Here is a 17,476-nt window from a genome sequence, read left to right as displayed (position 1 = left end):
TCTCTCTTTGGCAGTGTGATTAACCCTCTGTCCCCTGCCTTCCCAGATTATAGCTATTCAGGTCTGTTTATGGACTGATGGGAGAAGCCTCAAGGGCCCACTTTTTCTCTGTTATATCAGAACAGCTTTCTAGACAGTCTTTCTCTAGGACTTCCGATGTTTCACAGTGGGCATTTCAGGGATTAGGTTTGAATCAAGGGGAGGGGGAGTGGTTTCGTTTCTAATACTCCAAGAAGATCAGTTGGAGGTAATTGGAAACACAGCAATTTTCACTTTGAAATCACCTTCCTGTATGTATATTATACACTAAGTTCCAATGAATTAGTTTCTAATTGTAGCATTTTAGTAGAATAGGGATTGGTACACTACAGTGCGTGGGCCAAATCCAACCCACCACCTATTTTTGTAAAGTCGTATTGGAACACGCCATGCCCATTTTGTGTCTGTGTGCATTTGTGCTGCAGTAGCAGAGCTGAGTCGTCGTGACAGAGACGGTGTCGCCCGCACAGACTAAAATCCTCCGTCTCTGGCCCTTTACAGAAAAAGCATCCTGGCCTCTGCTCTAGTAGAGCGTGCCCCGGGCGATCTGGATAGGATGGATACTGTACCAGGAACCATGTGTATTAAATTCCCATGGCAATAATTTTTTTCAGGAAACCCTTCAAAAAATTTTTGAATATATTGACCTCACATGTGAGAGCCATGCTTGTAGATGATGTATATAATGAAAGGTGTCACGGGGCACCTGGGTGACTCAGTCAGTTGAGCCTCTGACTTTGGCTCAGGTCATGATCTCATGTCTCGTGAGTTCGAACTCCACGTTGGGCTGTGCGCTGAGATCCTGGAGCCTGCTTTGGATTCTGTGTTTCCCTCTCTTTCTGCCCCTCCACTGCTCATTCTCTCTCTCTCTCTCTCTCAAAAATAAATAAACATTAAAAAAATTAAATAATGAAAGGCATCATATGTTAAAATCTTCAACTAGTTAGACTGGTTAGAATACATAGTGGTTTTTTTGGCTAATATGCTTTTTGAGTTTGTTTGTTTTTTTTCCTCCCCTTTTTTTCCTGCTCTTTTTCTGCCCTTTCCCCTTCCTCCACCAACCAATTAAACAGGTTTGAATTCCTCAGCAGCATCTGTAGCAAATAACAGCCGCTCTTCTGGAGAGCTCCACCTGGGAGATCGCGTGCTGGTGGTAGGCCAGAGAATTGGCGTCATTAAATTCTTTGGGACAACGAACTTTGCTCCAGGTAACTTGTCTGTGCGTTCTTTGCTCAGTTTGCGTGCTTTAGAATACAAAAGGTTTAAAATTTTACGTGGGTAAAACTTAACTGTAGAGAATTCTTGATTAACAGTTGTCATGGATGTTAGCTCTGGCACAGAAAAAGCAATACAGTGATAAAACCACGGACTGTTTGTACTCAGGTTGACTCTTGTCCATAAATTTTCCTCGCCAGCTGTGTTTTAAATTGTCTGGTGTTAAAATTAGTTGTTATTCTACCAACTTGACTTTCACTGATTGCCAAGCGTGCTAAATAACAGAGAGAAAATATTAGGATTAGATATTTGCTAAGGATAATCTTAAAATGAGTTCACGGCAAAGAGCATTTATCAGAGTGGCTTGGAGAGAAAAGCCAGCAACAGGGTTTAAGGGAAAATGAAAAAGCTTTTGTGCACCCTGGGACCTTAAAAACACACGTTTGTGTATTTATATATTCATTCCAACCTAGACTTAATACTGTGTTTCCAAAAGTAAAGATTAGCTTTCTTTTGCATTTTCAGTGATTAAAAAAATTTTTTTTAATGTTTATTTGTTTTTGAGACAGAGGAGACAGAGCATGAATGGGGGAGGGTCAGAGAGAGAGGGAGACACAGAATCCAAAGGAGGCTCCAGGTTCTGAGCTGTCAGCACAGAGCCTGACGCGGGGCTCAAACTCACGACTGTGACATCATGACCTGAGCCGAAGTCGGACGCACATTTCCAGTGATTTTAATTTCAAATGTAGAAGCCAGTTGAGTGAAACCATGTTTGTATGTTTTAAATGGCAATATGCTGTTTTGACACATGGTGGCATTGCAGCATTTGAGGAAAAGGTTACCGAGACCACTGATTTTAAGTTTGTAGCATTCTGCCAAGAACTGTGAAGGATCTGAGATTTTACCCCACCTGTGTAGTTGCCACAGCTTCATAGATGCTGATGGAAGACTTTAGGCTCCTGATTCAGACACAGCCCTTTCATACTCACAGCAGCAGCAGAAACCAGTGTGTCAGCATTTTCCTACACTTGCTCCCTGAGCCCCCGTTCCCAGGGGGTGACACCTGCACGCACAGTGGTTTATGCTAACAGGAGAAGGGCCCTGAGCATAAGGGATCAGAAGAACCTCCGTATTAGACAGCAAGCATGCCTGTGTTTTGTGTGGGCTGGCCGCCCACACTCTGTCTCTGTCCTCCAAGGTTGTCCTCTGTGCAGACATCCATGGAAAGACAGGAAGTGCCTCTGTTCATAAAACATGCAGAAACATGAGCGAGCCATGGAGAATTGTCTCCTCGCACAGACTTTTTCATTATACCACTTATAATTGCAACCCAGCTAATTGATTTGAGATGGGCTATGTGTTGTATAATTCATGTCTCTCATAGGTCTCCAGGTAGTAATTGAGATTAGTTAGGATGGTCTTAATATAGTTCTCAAATAAAAACCTAAGAATCCCAAAGGTAGGGTATTTTTTTTTTTTCACAATCTCCATGTCTTTGGAGTTCCCTTTCTCTCTCTTAAACAAGGTTAGAATGGTTTGATTCACTGGCTACAAGTCATTGTTTTCCATTGACTTTTCATTTTTCAATTCCTGATTTTAAGCATTTAGAAGTGTGGGAAGTCATAAGAAAACATAGAAGTTGGAAACTTTTCTGTTGAAGTCATTCTGTCTTTTTAGAAAGTAGTAGCATGTGTTTCTTGTGGCATCAAAATTTCAATCAGTCGGTGTTAGGGAACGGTGCTACTATCGAGGCTTTTTACCGATTGTAAGATCTAGGCCTGAGGGAGGTCATTTGGCCTCTTTAGCCTTTTCTATTGGAAAGAAAATGACCATTTGAGTGGGAAGCGATACATACCATTACCAGACTGTGTGTACTCACAATTGCTGGCACTTGTCATAATGTCTTTCTGTGGTATGTTACCCGTTTTCAAGAGTCATATGGTAAACATGTCCCCGTTATGTGGTATGTTAAAGTGGGAACACTGTAACGGTGACACTCAGAGAAATAAAAATGGCAACCAGACAACCCTGGTTAATGACATTCAGAAGTATGATGCTCTATTCCCAGAGCATGAGTTTGACTAAGCAGTAGGTTTGTATGCATTACTCGCACGCTGTTTAAGTATGGAAGACAGTGGTCGTGCATTAGTCTTTTCAACACAGAAGTATCTAGAATTGGGCTCAAGTGTCATCCTTTTGAACATGAGAGGAAAAGACTGAAGAACTTCTAGGTTGTCATTTTTAAGGGTATATTGGCTCTTTGAATTCGTAATCTGAAAGAAACAATATTTTTGTATTCTAATTTGCAGTAAATTTCTCAATGTCTGTGTTTTTATTTTTTATTTGATGATTGTAAGAGGCCAAAGGCAATTACTACTGTATTCTCCTTTTAAATAAAAACAAATGGGCCATTAGACACTTAAAAATTTTTTTAAATGTTTATTTCTTTTTGAGAGAGAGAAAGAGGGAGAGAATGAGCGGGGGTGGGGCAGAGAGAGAGGGAGACAGAATCTGAAGCAGGTGCCAGGCTCTGAGCTGTCAGCACAGACATGTTTGAACCCACGAACCATGACATCATGACCTGAGTGGAAGTTGGACGCTTAACCAGCTGAGCCACCCAAGTGCCCCTAGACCATTAGACACTTTTAAGTGGTCTTGGGGTACCCTCAACTTGAGAATCCTTATTCTAGGAGTATATATGTCTATACTTAGACTAGGAGTATATGTCCATTTACATAATTCTTACCACACTAAAAGCAACCTCACTGCTTTAACTTTAGGCTCTCTAGAAAAGGAAGTCCTATAATTTTCCTCAGAGCTGTCCCTTTTATATACTTAAAAGCCTTTTAGAGAATTCTTCCTGCTAGGTAATCTAAATCTTTTCGCTAAGGTTGAATATGATTTTTCTTTTTACCCTGGCTGGGGAAAAAAAGAAAAGAAGAGTCACCATGAAGTCTTGTTGTATTTTCCGTATTACTTTTGACCTTCTTTAATTATTTAAGAACTGTTTGTGGTGTTGTAATGTTGGGAGGATAAAATGAAAATATTATATGTTCATTTTATGATTTATACAGCTCAGTATTTTTTTGTGCTGTACTTCTCTCAAACACACCATATTCCTGAGTCAAGGACGGTTTCTTTTTCATTATAGCTTTTAGATACATTTTGGCCATACACTACTTGCATAATAGCTAATTTGTGCCAAATTTGTGTATTTTCTTTCTCTCCTTTAACATACATAATTCGGCTTGTGAAATGTTTTTCCTGTTTATTTTTTTAAATTTTCAAATTTTATCATTTGAAAACTCAACGATCATGATGCTCTTCCATCATTTTGGTCATATATGAAAATGTCAACCCATCCAGGCTTTGGGTTTTTATAATAGCATAACAATTTTGGATACAGTGCAAATGCTTTTAAAATTCAATATTCTTGTTCTAGGATATTGGTACGGTATAGAGCTTGAGAAACCCCATGGCAAGAATGATGGCTCAGTTGGAGGTGTGCAGTATTTTAGTTGTTCTCCGAGATATGGAATATTTGCTCCCCCATCCAGAGTACAAAGGTGAGAAGGATGGCATTTATGCTTATTCACAAGGCCTTTTTGTAATTTGCAATGGTTTATAGTGAGAGTTCCTCGTTTTGTATTAAAGACATGCACTGCACTGACTACAGCTCGTGTCTTCTTTCAAGGGGTTAACCAACCACCTTCTTCAGAGAGAAGGCTCATGGAAAGCTAAATTTGCTTTGCTGAGGATTTGCAATTTTAAAACCCTCCTTTATTCCTCATTTGCAAACCCTATGAGTATGTGTAGGCTATTAGAAGTGGCGTTTGCTGCTAAGAACAGTGAGAGCAGCAAGCTTAATCTGTCATGCAAACAAAAGTAAAAATGCTCTCTGATTGCTTCAGTCACATCCTAACTACATTAAATTTCCTGCCAGCAGGCACCCCATTCATTCTCCTACAAACCTAATGGAACCAAAATGGCTTTTTCCTCTGATTTCTTTAGTTTTCAAAAATAGATAGGCAGTAGATCTTTGGGGGAAGTGAAGCTTTAAGGATTTATATATAATATACCTCCTCAGTGTTTCTCCTTAAGATGGTACACTTTTGTAGCTGCTCACTCTGGCTTTAAAAAATTAAGTTGAGCAGAAACAAGTTCTTGTGAAATTCCAGGTACCATTATGGGAAATGACTTATGTGCTGAAAGAAGTTGGCTTGGCGTGCTTCTCAGTAGATGGGAAATGGGATACTAATCTTTAAATAGGAAATAACATCTATGGTGTGATCACGTTCATGAGAATGGATCGGCCATCGCATCCCGAGAGTCCCATCTAGTTCCCTTCTAGCTAGACTGTGTGACTGCCTCCTGGCACATCTTACCGCTTTTATGTCTGTTTTCCCCTTCACTTTGTTTCTCTTAATAGCTACATGCAATTTTTGTATTAATTTCCTTCTTTGATGTATCTGATACAATTTTTTTCTTATTATTTATGACAGAGTATTGAACATATATAATGCTTTGCAGTTTATGAAGTAACTTCAATTAAATGTTGTTTCATTTGATCCTAATAAGTATTTGGTCAAGCAATCTGGAAAATAACAGTAACTGTGACAAAAATTTATTGAGCATTTAGTAAATGGTGTGCTCTGTACAGTGTATTTTAGACGCATATTTCAAATCCAGTGAGTTGTAAGGTATTATGGTTATTTTATTTTGCCAATGAAGAGAAGTTTCAGGGAGAAAGTGACTTAGCTAAAGTCATATAGTGTAGGGAAGCAGAAAGTTTCCTCTATCCTCTTAGGGTCAGTAGCTGAGTGGGGGGTGGGATAGGGTGTCTGTGAACTAGATTGACAGCAGATAGATTAACAGGAGAAAAGGCATACAAATTTATTACATTTAAATTTGCCAGCACCTGGGCACCACAGAAAGAAGCGAATACCCAAAGGAGTGGTGAGATTGGAGAGCTTATAGACCATCTTACTGGGAGAAAGGCCTCTGAAGGGAGGGCAGCTGGTTTTCTGGAAAGATAACGGGCCCTTAGGAAAATGGGTGGGAGGTGAGATAGTTGGCGACAGCGTCTCTCTGGGTGTGGCGTTAACTTCCCGTCTCCTCCTCTGGGATGCCAGTCTGTCTTCCCTGCTTGATGTAACTTGGGGAGGGCAGAGTCCTTCTCTTTGGAGCACCTGTTTTAGGCAGATAAGGGGAGTTCAGAGAAAGCCTCTTCCCGCATTCGTCGATTCTCAAATGTCTTTAGTTCAAAATAATCCTTATGGCAGAGCAGCATGTTTGGTAGTGGCTCATTTTGGTCTCTCCTACACTAGTTAATGAGGGAGCTGGACTCAGCCTGGGTTTATTATTTTGTTGTTGTTTCTCCTAAGCCCTTGCTTTTAGGTAGTTTGCTGTTTTTTGGTATGTGCCTTATACATAAAGAAAAAGAGATACTAGCCAGTGAACAGTACTTCTATCATCGGGTCGGCACGGTTTAGAGCTCCTCATGTATCATTCACTCCTTTGCAGCTCCCTGTGGGTCAGGTACTGTAATGCCCCTGTCTCACAGGTGGGGAGATGAAGGCACAGGGAACTAGTAGGCAAGTGTGCACAGCTTTCAAGTGGGAATTTGAACCCAGGTAGTTTAATATCAGAATGTGTGTTCTTAACCAGTACCCTGTGATGAGTAAGAGAGAGTTGGTGCCTTTCTTCAGGACTGATGTCTTATTTATGATTCATTTAGGGTAAGATCCATGCTGAGTCCCCAGTCTTCTGGGTTCTCTTATTACTTTGGACAAATCTCCATTAACACATTGCTACAGTCTCTTACAAGTTTTGTCTCCTAGTCCTGAGGACCGGGGTTCTCCATTTATATTTGATTGCCCAGAGGACATGATTGGGCATATTTTGGGCACAGTAGATACTGACCAAATCTAGGGCAGTGTTTTTCTTTTGCTATGACAGTTTTTTCCCCCTTTTATATTGTGAAGACACTGTCTCTCTCATGTTCGTGTTCTTTTTCTTGCTTTGTTTATAGAACATACGGTTTTTACCTTTTTTTCTTCCTTGCCTTCTATTTGGTCGTCTTTAAGGTGATTCATTTAAAAGCAGCCCCCTCTTAAAAGATACAGGGCTCTCTCTCTAAATGAACTGCTGTCTCGATCCAGCTGTCTTCCTGTCATCTTCTGATTGTCTCATTCATCATCATCGAATACTATTAAGTGTCTTTTAGCACTTTGTGCTGTGCTAGGCATTCTATAAGCAAATAAAACAGACATGGTCCCTGATTTTGAGGAATTTCTAATTTAAACCAGCTTTGGAGCTCTTTAAAGATACCACTGATCTCCAAGAGGAAAGAATTTTAAACTAGGCACTGCTTGAGGACAGTCTTAATGAAGTGGCGACCAATCACAATTTCACTCTTCCCAGATTGTAGCTGGCTCTTTCCCCCTGCTTTGCGTTAAAAAGAATGTGCCTCCTGTCTGAGAATCTCTGCACATGTTATTTCCTGTGCTTCAATAGCTTTCTACTGTCACCCAGCTTTCATTTAGTTAATACCTTTTCTTCCATTAACATATAAATCAACCTATTTCTTTGCAGAAATTCTAAGAAAACTTACTGACTAGATCTGATCTGCTCTCTCTGCCTACCTCCCTGTTTTTTGTCCAAGTGGTCTTCCTCATCACAGTATTTTCTTATTCTTAGTTCTCACCATTATAGGTACTTATTATTAATGAACTGATCGCTTTTAGAATTAAGTTCTTCTCAACTACCCATCACCACCTGATTATCCGTCCTCTTCATCAAGTCATAGTCTTTGCGTTCAGCAATCTCTCACTGATTGCTGTAGTGTGTATGTCAAGTAAAAATGATGCATGTGAATTGCAAGGTGGAAGTGCAAAAATTGTGAGAGTTGCAGGATTTCTTGATGGTGACCAAGTGTCCTGGAAGAAGTGATTGACAGAAAGAAGGCTTTGTGGGTTAAGTCAGTAAACAACTGAAAGAAAACGAGACTATTAGGATTGGCTTTTAAAAAAATAAAGAATGATTTGAATTTCAAAAAATACAGTCCTGTCAGGAAAGTTACCTTTGTGGTTGTGCTTGGGGTCAAATAGAAAGTAAAAGACGTTGAATTGTGTTTGGTTGTGCAGTTTTATCAGAAAATCACATACGTACACAGACTGAGTCAGTATTTGATTTTCAGTTTAAAAATGTGATGTTTTTACAATTCTAACTGAACATTTGTTAAATTTAATATAAGACAAATTTATTTCCATATTATTTAGTTTCATCTTTGAAGATAAAGTTCCAGAGAAATAAAGTCAGGTCTCTGTTGTAAGTGAATTCACCTTAAGTCATCTTTTTCTTCATTAACCATCCTTAAACAACAAGGGGCTCTTGTATTTTATTACTGCCTGTATCTGATGCTAGCTTGAAGTTCCTTTCTGACTTCTGATAGATACCCAATGCATGTTTGTTGAATAGTGAGCTAAGAAATAACTGTTGTTGTGAAAACCTCACTTGAGCGCCAGTCTTAAATCTGAAGACCTGCTGTTTCTTCTAATGAGGCTTACAGTACTTGTTTTATTCACAGGGTAACAGACTCCCTGGACACCCTTTCGGAAATTTCCTCGAATAAACAGAATCATTCTTATCCTGGTAAGTTTACACAATTTTATGTTCCTAATCGTTGTTCCTTTGCTTTTATTTATTGAAAATTTTTTATTGTGAAGTATTTGTGTATACAAAAGGGCATATAAATGTATTCATACAGTTACTGTAATGATAAAGCAAACATCTTTTACCTGTCTGCTAGGTGAAGATGACCTGTACTGGGTGGGGGGGGCCTCTGAGTGTCCCCAGCCTCCTCTGCCTCCCTTTTCATATACTTTGTCTTCAGGTTATGAGTCTTGAACTTTATGTTCATTATTCCCTTGACTTACTTTATATCTTTATCACCCATATATAGATGTATTAATAAATAATATATATTAGGAAATACATATGTATTTGATTGTCATTGGCTATTTTGTTAGTGTCCCACTGAAACATAGTAGTTATTCTATATTTGATGGATATTTGTGTTATGTCCGTTTTTGGTTTTTTTTTTTTTTTACTGTTACAAACTAGACCATTGTACACATTTGCAAACGTTTCCCTAGGATGGCCAGGTGTGGTCTGTCCATATCTTCACCCTCCCTGGGCAGTGCTGGACTGTTGGCAGAGCACATGCTCATGAGCAGGGATGACAGCCCCTGCTGCTCTTTACCTCCCCAACACTAGTCCTGCTTGAGTTAGAACTCTTCACCCATCTGATGGATTTAAGCTGCATCTCGTGGTTTTAACTTGCATTTTCCAGATTACAGATGAGGTCGAGCCTCATGTTCACGAGCCATTTGCATTTCCTCTTTTGTGACGTAACTGTTCAAGTCTCTTGCCCCTTTTTCTTTTGGTTGGTTTATCTTATTCATTTGTAGGTTTCTTTCTATACCTCGGACACTAATATTTTGCTAGTTTTGTGTGTCGCGAATACCTTGCTTGCCTGTCTGGTGTCTTTTGATAAACAGAAATATTTAAATTTTAAGTAGTCAAAATAGGAAGCCATTATGTTTTCATGTTTTATCTTAAGAAATCTTTTTCTGAGGGCATTTGGATGGCTCAGTCAGTTAAGCAACTGGCTTCGGCTCAGATCATGATCACGGTGAGTTCAAGCCCCACATTGGGCTCCGTGCTGACAGCTCAGAGCCTGGAGCCTGCTTCAGATTCTGTGTCTCCGTCTCTCTCTGCCCCTCCCCTGCTCATGCTCTGTCTCTCTCTGTCTCCAGAAATAAATAAACGTTAAAAATTAAAAAACAAAAAAAGAAAGAAAACCTTTTCCTGGAACAGACCTCACACAGATATTTTCCTGTACTGCTTTCTAAAAGTTTTGTATTTTTGCCTTTCATATTTGTCAGTTCACCTGGAATTTTGTGTATGGTAAGGGCCTAATTTCATTTTTTTCCATAGGATAGCCATCTGTGAAAGAGTGATTTGTATAATACCAGTCCTTAAAAATTTGTTGAGATTAATTTTATGGCTTATGGATTTTCCCCATTATAATAGGTGTGGAGTAGTACCTCATTGTTTCCATCTGAAGTTCCCTGGTGGTGTATGATGTATTAGTTTGCTAGGACTAGCATAACAAAGTACCACAGACAGTGTGGCTTCAACAAATCCGTTTTTCTCAAAATTCTGGAGGCAAAATCAAGCTGTTCACAGAGTTGGTTTCTTCTAAGGCTCATGCCGTGCCTCGTAGATGGTGGTTTCCTCCCATGTCTTAGCATAGTCTTCCTCCATATGTGTCTGTGTCTTAATCTCTTTTTATAAGGACACCAGTCATGGATTAGGGCTGACCTGTGTGACCTGATTTTAACTTAATTGACATTTTAAAGGCCTGGTCTCCAAACACAGTCACATTCTGAGGTCCTGGGGATTAGGATTCCAACATATGAATTTGGAGGCAGGGGCACAATTCAGCTGACGACACAGTTCAGCTGATAATAACACAGTTGAGGATACTTGCATATATTTGCCATCTGTATATTTTCTTTTTTTTATTTTATTTTTTAAAAATTTACATCCAAATTATTTAGCATATAGTGCAACAATGATTTCAGGAGTAGATTCCTTAATGCCCCTTACCCATTTATCCCATCCGCCCTCCCACAAACCCTCCAGTAACCCTCTGTTCTCCATATTTAAGAGTCTCTTATGTTTTCTCCCCCTCCCTGGTTTTATATTATTTTTGTTTCCCTTCCCTTATGTTCATCTGTTTTGTCTCTTAAAGTCCTCATATGAGTGAAGTCATGCGATTTTTGTCTTTCTCTGACTAATTTCACTTAGCGTAATACCCTCCAGTTCCATCCACGTAGTTGCAAATGGCAAGATTTCATTCTTTTTGATTGCCGAGTCATACTCCATTGTGTATATATATACCACATCTTCTTTATCTGTTCATCCATCGGTGGACATTTGGGCTCTTTCCATACTTTGGCTATTGTTGATAGTGCTGCTGTAAACATGGGGGTGCATGTGTCCCTTCGAAACACCATACCTGTATCCCTTGGATAAATGCCTAGTAGTGCAATTGCTGGGTCATAGGGTAGTTCTAGTTTTAGTTTTTTGAGGAACCTCCATACTGTTTTCCAGAGTGGCTGCACCAGCTTGCATTCCCACAATCTGTATATTTTCTTTGGTGAATTGTTCATTCTGGTCTTCTGCTCATTTATAAATTGTGTTCATTGTTTTCTTACTGTTGAGTTTTAAGAGTTCTTTGTGTATTTTGAATGCTAGACCTTTATTAGAATGTGTTTTGCATATCTTTTCTCTAGTCTGTGGCTTGTCTTTTCATTGTCTTAACAGTCTACACCAGGGTAGAAGTTTTTAGTTTTAGTAAAGTCCAACTTAACATTTTTTTTCATGGATTATGCTTTTGGTGTTGTATGTGAAATGTCATTGTTAAACTCAAGTTCATCCTGATTTTCTCCTGTGTTATCTTTTTAGGAGTTTTATAGTTTTGTGTTTCCCATGTAGATCTATGATACATGGAGTTAGTTTTTGTGAAAGGTGTGAAGTCTGTCTGGATTCTTTTTTTTTTGTATATTTTAGGACTGTTCGTTAAAAAGTCTATCCTTTGGGGCGCCTGGGTGGCGTAGTTGGTTAAGCGTCCGACTTCAGCCAGGTCACGATCTCATGGTCCGTGAGTTTGAGCCCTGCGTCGGGCTCTGGGCTGATGGCTCAGAGCCTGGAGCCTGTTTCCGATTCTGTGTCTCCCTCTCTCTCTGCCCCTCCCCCGTTCATGCTCTGTCTCTCTCTGTCCCAAAAATAAATAAACGTTGAAAAAAAAAATTAAAAAAAAAAAATAAAAAGTCTATCCTTTCTCCCATTGAATTGCCTCTGCTCTTTTGTCAAAGATCAGTTGACTGTGTGAGTCTATTTCTGGGCTGTCTCTTCTGTTCCACTGACCTGTTATCTTTCACTAATACCACGTTGTCTTAATTAATGTAGCTTTATAGTAATTCATCAAGTTTAGTAGTGTCAGTCTTCATGGTCTTCTCCTGCAACATTATGCTGGTTATACTGTGCCTTTTGCTGGTTATACTGTGCCTTTTGCCTCTCCATATAAACTTTCCAATTAGTTGATATCCACAAAACAATTTGTTGAGATTTTGATTGGGATTGCATTAATTATATAGATCACACTGAGAAGAACTATCATCTTAACAATATTGAGACTTCCTATCCATGAACATTGAATCCATTTATTTAGATCTTATTTGTTTTTTTTCATTAGAGTTTTATAATATTCCTCTTATAGATTTTGTAAGTGTTTTATTAGATTTATACCTAAATATTTCATTTTTTTGGTGTTAATGTAAATTGTATTGCTTTTTAAATAATTCTTTTTACATTATATCAGCTTTCTTTTGGTCAAATAATTGCTTTTCTATTAGTTGTCTTATAACTTTTCTACATCCTATGCTTTTGGAATACTTTCTAAATAGAATATGGTTGGATTTCACTTGTTAAAAAAATATGGTTTGACAATGTTTTCCTTTTAACCTGAGAGTTTCACCTAATTACATTTATTGTAAATACTCATATATTTGGATTTATTTATGCTGTTTTCAATTTTTTCAATTTTTATACTTGTTTTTCTTTCTTGACTTTATTCTAGTTACATCTCTGTCCTTTTTTTTTCATTCCATTCTGTACTTGAATGAAAGTTGTGAACATACTTCTTAGTAATTACTATAGGTGCTTTGACATACATACCTAGCAAAGTCTACAGTTAAGCATTATATGTACTCTTTCCCAAATGACAGAGAATCCTTAGAAACTGAGTTATTCATCTATTTGATTTCCTCCCCAAATTTTGCATTATTGTAATAGCTTTTTTAAAGTTTATTTTGAGAGAGAAAGAGAGCAAATGGGGGAGCGACAGAGTGTGGAGATGAGAATCCACGCTCAGTGTGGAGCCCTATGTGGGGTTCCATCTGCAAACTATGAGATCATGGCCTGAGCCAAAATCAAGAGCCAGATGCTTAACCAACTGAGCTACCCAGGGACCCCTATATATAATGGGTTTTTTAGTATAATTAATAACCAATATTTAATTTGCTCATGTATTTACCAGTGTCATTAATCTTCAGAACTTTAACTTGGGATATTCCACTCCTACCACGTGTATATTTTTTGAAATTTCTTTTAGAAAGTCTCTGTCTCTCATGTTTTTGTCTTTTCTAATAATAGTTTTATTGGGTAAAAGTAAAAATTGGTGAAAATTTGAGTTTGAGAGATGTTTTCTCGTTGCACATTGACAGTATAATTTTACTATTTTCTATCTTCTGTCACTTTTTTTGTGAAGTCTGTGAGTCTATCTAATGTATACTGTTGTAGGTAATTTGTCTTTCTTTTTGATTGCTGTTAAAGATCTTCTCTGTTTCCTTTGTGTTGTACGGTTTCACTATGACGTGTCTAGAGGGAGATTTCTTTTCATCCTGTTTGCTATCATGGGTCTTCCTGGATCTGGGAATTACTATCTTTGATAAATTCTGTAGAACTCTTGTCTGCATACTTAAAAAATATTTCTTCCTTCTACCTCTTTATTATCTCCTTTGGAAGCTCTGATGAGTAGTGTGGTAGACTTTCCCATGCCTCTTTCATATTTTTCACATTTTAGTCTCTCTGGACTGCATTCTAGACAACTTCAGCTCTGTCTTCATGTTTCCTGATTCTTTCTTCAACCATGTTTATTATGCTGTTTAATCCACCCACAAAGTTTTTAGTTACAAAATTTGCATTTCTTGTTTCCTATTCACAACTGTTTTGTTGTCACTTATTTTTGCTTGTTATTTCCCCATGTTTTTTCTTTTATCTCTTTAAACATTTGAAATATTGTTATCTTTTATGTTAAGTAGTTTCATATCTGAAGTTTTCATGTGTCTGATTCTGCATCTGGTTCTGTGAATCTAGCTTATGGTACTTTCTTTACTTGTGAGTTTTGTGATTTATTATTGTGAGGTGCTTATTTTACTCAGAATTTAATGTACAGGAATTCTTTGAAGCCTGGGTTCATGCCTCCAGAGAAGATTGTGTGTTCTTCTGCCAGTTACTCCTGGAGGCATTGACAACCCGGGACTACTTTAATTTACAGTCCTTGCAGTTTTTCTTTTTATTACACAGATAAAATTTGGCTTATCACAGATTTTGAAGGAAGGAAATTTTGCTGCTTTCTGAGCATTAAGGTTGACACAAGTGTTTGTTTTATCTTTGTCAGAATGGTATTTCATTTTGTTTCTCGTTTAACCTTACACTGAGGGTGAGCTGGTTGGGATCCACGTTTTAACAGAGAGTCTAGCATTAGAATCCCCATCTTCTTAGGCCCTGGGCTTTATGCCCTTTCCCGTCTCTGGTGCAGCCAGTAAGGCAGAAGCCAAAATTCTCTAGAAGTTAGTGGCAATCCTGTGGCACAAGGTGATAGATTGCTTTGGTGCTTGGTTACTTCTCATGTGCTCTCTGGTTGTTGGTCTCCCTGAAATTTGCCTTTGTATCAGCTCAATAATATATATATATATTTTAAGTACAGTTGTTTAAAATTATACTCGCTTCAGTTGAGAGATTCATTCAGCACATCTGCTTGCCATAGCTTTCCAGAACTGGAAATCTTACATTTTTTTAAAAACATCTTTTTAAAAATGTACATTTCATGAAATCTTTTTTTTTTTAATAATTCTGTCATTAGGGATGCCAAGAATCGTAAACTCTGAAATTTGTTCAGTATTTTATAAATGGAATATATTTAGTGATAGTGTTTTTAAACCATTTTATCCTTTATGTGATTTATCAAGATGATAAATATTTGAGTAAAAAGATTCAGCTTTATCATTATACAGTTTTATTTGGTTTTCAAGAAATTTTATAATAGAAACCTCCAAATGTAATGTCATGATCTTAACTTATTGATACAAATATGCATAGTTTGATGAGAAAGGTAAGATAAAAATTCATCAAAAAAATCTAAACCACTGTTATATTCTGTATGTACTTATTTTCTTTGCTTTCCCGAAGAAACATTGGGTAGACTAGAAGACCTGTAGAAGGAATGATAAAAGATAACTTTTAATGAGGACTGCAAATTTGTGATTTATCTTTCCTCTTTGACCTTAACTTTGACATTTAGGTTTTAGGAGAAGTTTCAGTACGACTTCTGCTTCTTCCCAGAAAGAGATTAACAGAAGAAATGCTTTTGCCAAGTGAGTATTAAGAAGATTTAGAAAAACACTTTTCAAGATGAACATGACAGGATTCTGTGAAGAAAGAAAATAGATTTTGTATCTTTTACATTGCTCGGTAGAATTTTAGCACTTAGGAGAAAAGGTGTGAGTGTATTGAGGAGAGTCCTCCCTCCCACCCTCACAAGCTCAATTAAAAATGTCACTAGTGACTGAGAGTGGTATACTGCATTTATTTTCAGAGGGGTTTAGTACTGTTAATAAGACTTAGAGGAATTTATATTTTGTGTTATCATAGGGTGGATTGATTTTAAACTGCTTACTTAGAGACTTGAGTTAATATTTTTGGCAACACAGGAAAGAAATGTCAGGTCTTTCTGCATAAAGTGATCTTACTGCTATTTTAAAAAATACTCCTACTTCCTCTAGTAGAGTATACTGCTCAAAATGGTTTTTTTTTGTTTTTGTTTCTTTATAGAATCTTTTTTTCCTTTTTCATTTCTATTTATTTCCTTCAGACCCACTTTACTCTCCTGAATATTTTTCTGACACTTTTGGGAACTTTTTTTCTTTTAGAGGAATATAAGCCTCTTCTAGATTGAATGGGTTAAGGAGTTCTTTTTTTTTTTTTTTTTTTTTAATTCTTCCAATTAATCTAAAGACTAATGGCCCGGGCTGTGTATGTATTGGGGTGGGGTCAGGGTGGGGTGGGGAAAGGAAAATGGTCTGAGTGAGTAGGGAAGTGCGCAATCTTGCTTGGGTGTGGTGCTCTGGAAGCCACTAGAAATGGTGCTCAGGCACTGGAATGTGGCAGTGAACTGAGCACCAAGCAGGCAGTTTATGTAATAATCTGGTGAGAAGTTACAGGGGGTGTCACAAGGATTGCAGATGTCACTTGCCAACCTTGATTGTCCCACGACACTGCTAGGTATTGTTTAGCAGAGGTGGCCAGGGTTTCTGTTTTTTTTCTTTCCATAAAACCTTCGCCAATTTTGAGAATGGCAGTGCCGGGGGTTGGAGAGCACAGTGTCCAGGGAAGCGAGGGAACGAGGGGAAATCTGAACCGCGGGCTTACGCAGCAGGTATGGGTACACACCAGATAATGTCTGACATGAGGGGAGAGCATTCGTACCTCTCTTTGTTTTCTATAAAAATAAAAAGAAATGAAGCTTTACTGATACTTTGTACAGATTGAGACTAGCGCCTGTTTAAAAAAAAAAGAGAAAGAAATACACTTTCATTAAGGGTATAAAATCAATTTTTAAAATAATTTATTTTTGCTTATAGAGTACATGACTAAAATATCTGGTGGTTGCTCTTCTAAGGAACAAAAGAAAAACTTTGGGTGTTACTAGGAGCCCCGTCTCTGATCTTGGGGTAGGGGAAGATTAGAGCGACGGATGACCTTCTGTGGGCACAGAGTTGGTCGGGTGTTGTGTGTTATTAGGCTGGAAGCACGATGTATTCTGAAGACTGTGGGTTGAAAAATGAGTTTATTGAGATTCCCCATGCACTACCATTTTCTTGTTCATTCATATGGACATAAATGATACTTCAGAAGAAACCTGGAAAATGTAGAGGTGACGAACATTCCTGGGGAGAAAACATGAAGGATTCGGGCAAAGGACATGCCTGCCCCACATGAGAGAGGAAGTGAGGAAAGGGAACAGGATCTGTTTTTCTGTGTCGTTTACTGAGTGACAGTGATGAATGCATTTCATTCAGAGGACAGAGTGATGGAGAGAAGGTCGAAGCAATTCTTCTGTCTTCAGAATTCTCTACCCCAAGAATGGGGGTAGAGGGAAAGGCGGCTTGGGATGTGAACCGGCACCACAGTGACCTGGTAGTCATGACGCGTCCAGCCTGCATCTGTCTCTCTTCTGTCACTCATTCCTGTCCTTGCCAGCTTCTTTCGGCCCCTCTCTGTGTTACCACAGCACGTCCTGTCTGTGGAA

General features: G+C 38.3%; 1 protein-coding gene across 8 annotated transcripts in view; it reads left to right on the top strand.

Annotated features, from left to right (window-relative positions):
• Nucleotides 1-17,476, top strand: part of CLIP4 (CAP-Gly domain containing linker protein family member 4) — an 81,556-nt gene that overhangs the window by 58,680 nt on the left and 5,400 nt on the right. For all 8 annotated transcript variants that reach the window (XM_045054737.1, XM_045054736.1, XM_023251983.2 and 5 more), the window contains 4 exons: nucleotides 1,113-1,247; nucleotides 4,697-4,820; nucleotides 8,843-8,907; nucleotides 15,470-15,542. In XM_045054737.1, coding sequence (XP_044910672.1) covers nucleotides 1,113-1,247; nucleotides 4,697-4,820; nucleotides 8,843-8,907; nucleotides 15,470-15,542 — 397 coding nt within the window. The remainder of the gene's footprint in view (nucleotides 1-1,112; nucleotides 1,248-4,696; nucleotides 4,821-8,842; nucleotides 8,908-15,469; nucleotides 15,543-17,476) is intronic.

Source organism: Felis catus, chromosome A3, assembly GCF_018350175.1.
Source record: "Felis catus isolate Fca126 chromosome A3, F.catus_Fca126_mat1.0, whole genome shotgun sequence".
In the NCBI taxonomy this organism is placed as follows: Eukaryota; Metazoa; Chordata; class Mammalia; order Carnivora; family Felidae; genus Felis; species Felis catus.
The sequence above is the reverse complement of the archived record's forward strand: the minus strand, read 5'-3'. Positions and strand labels throughout refer to the sequence as shown.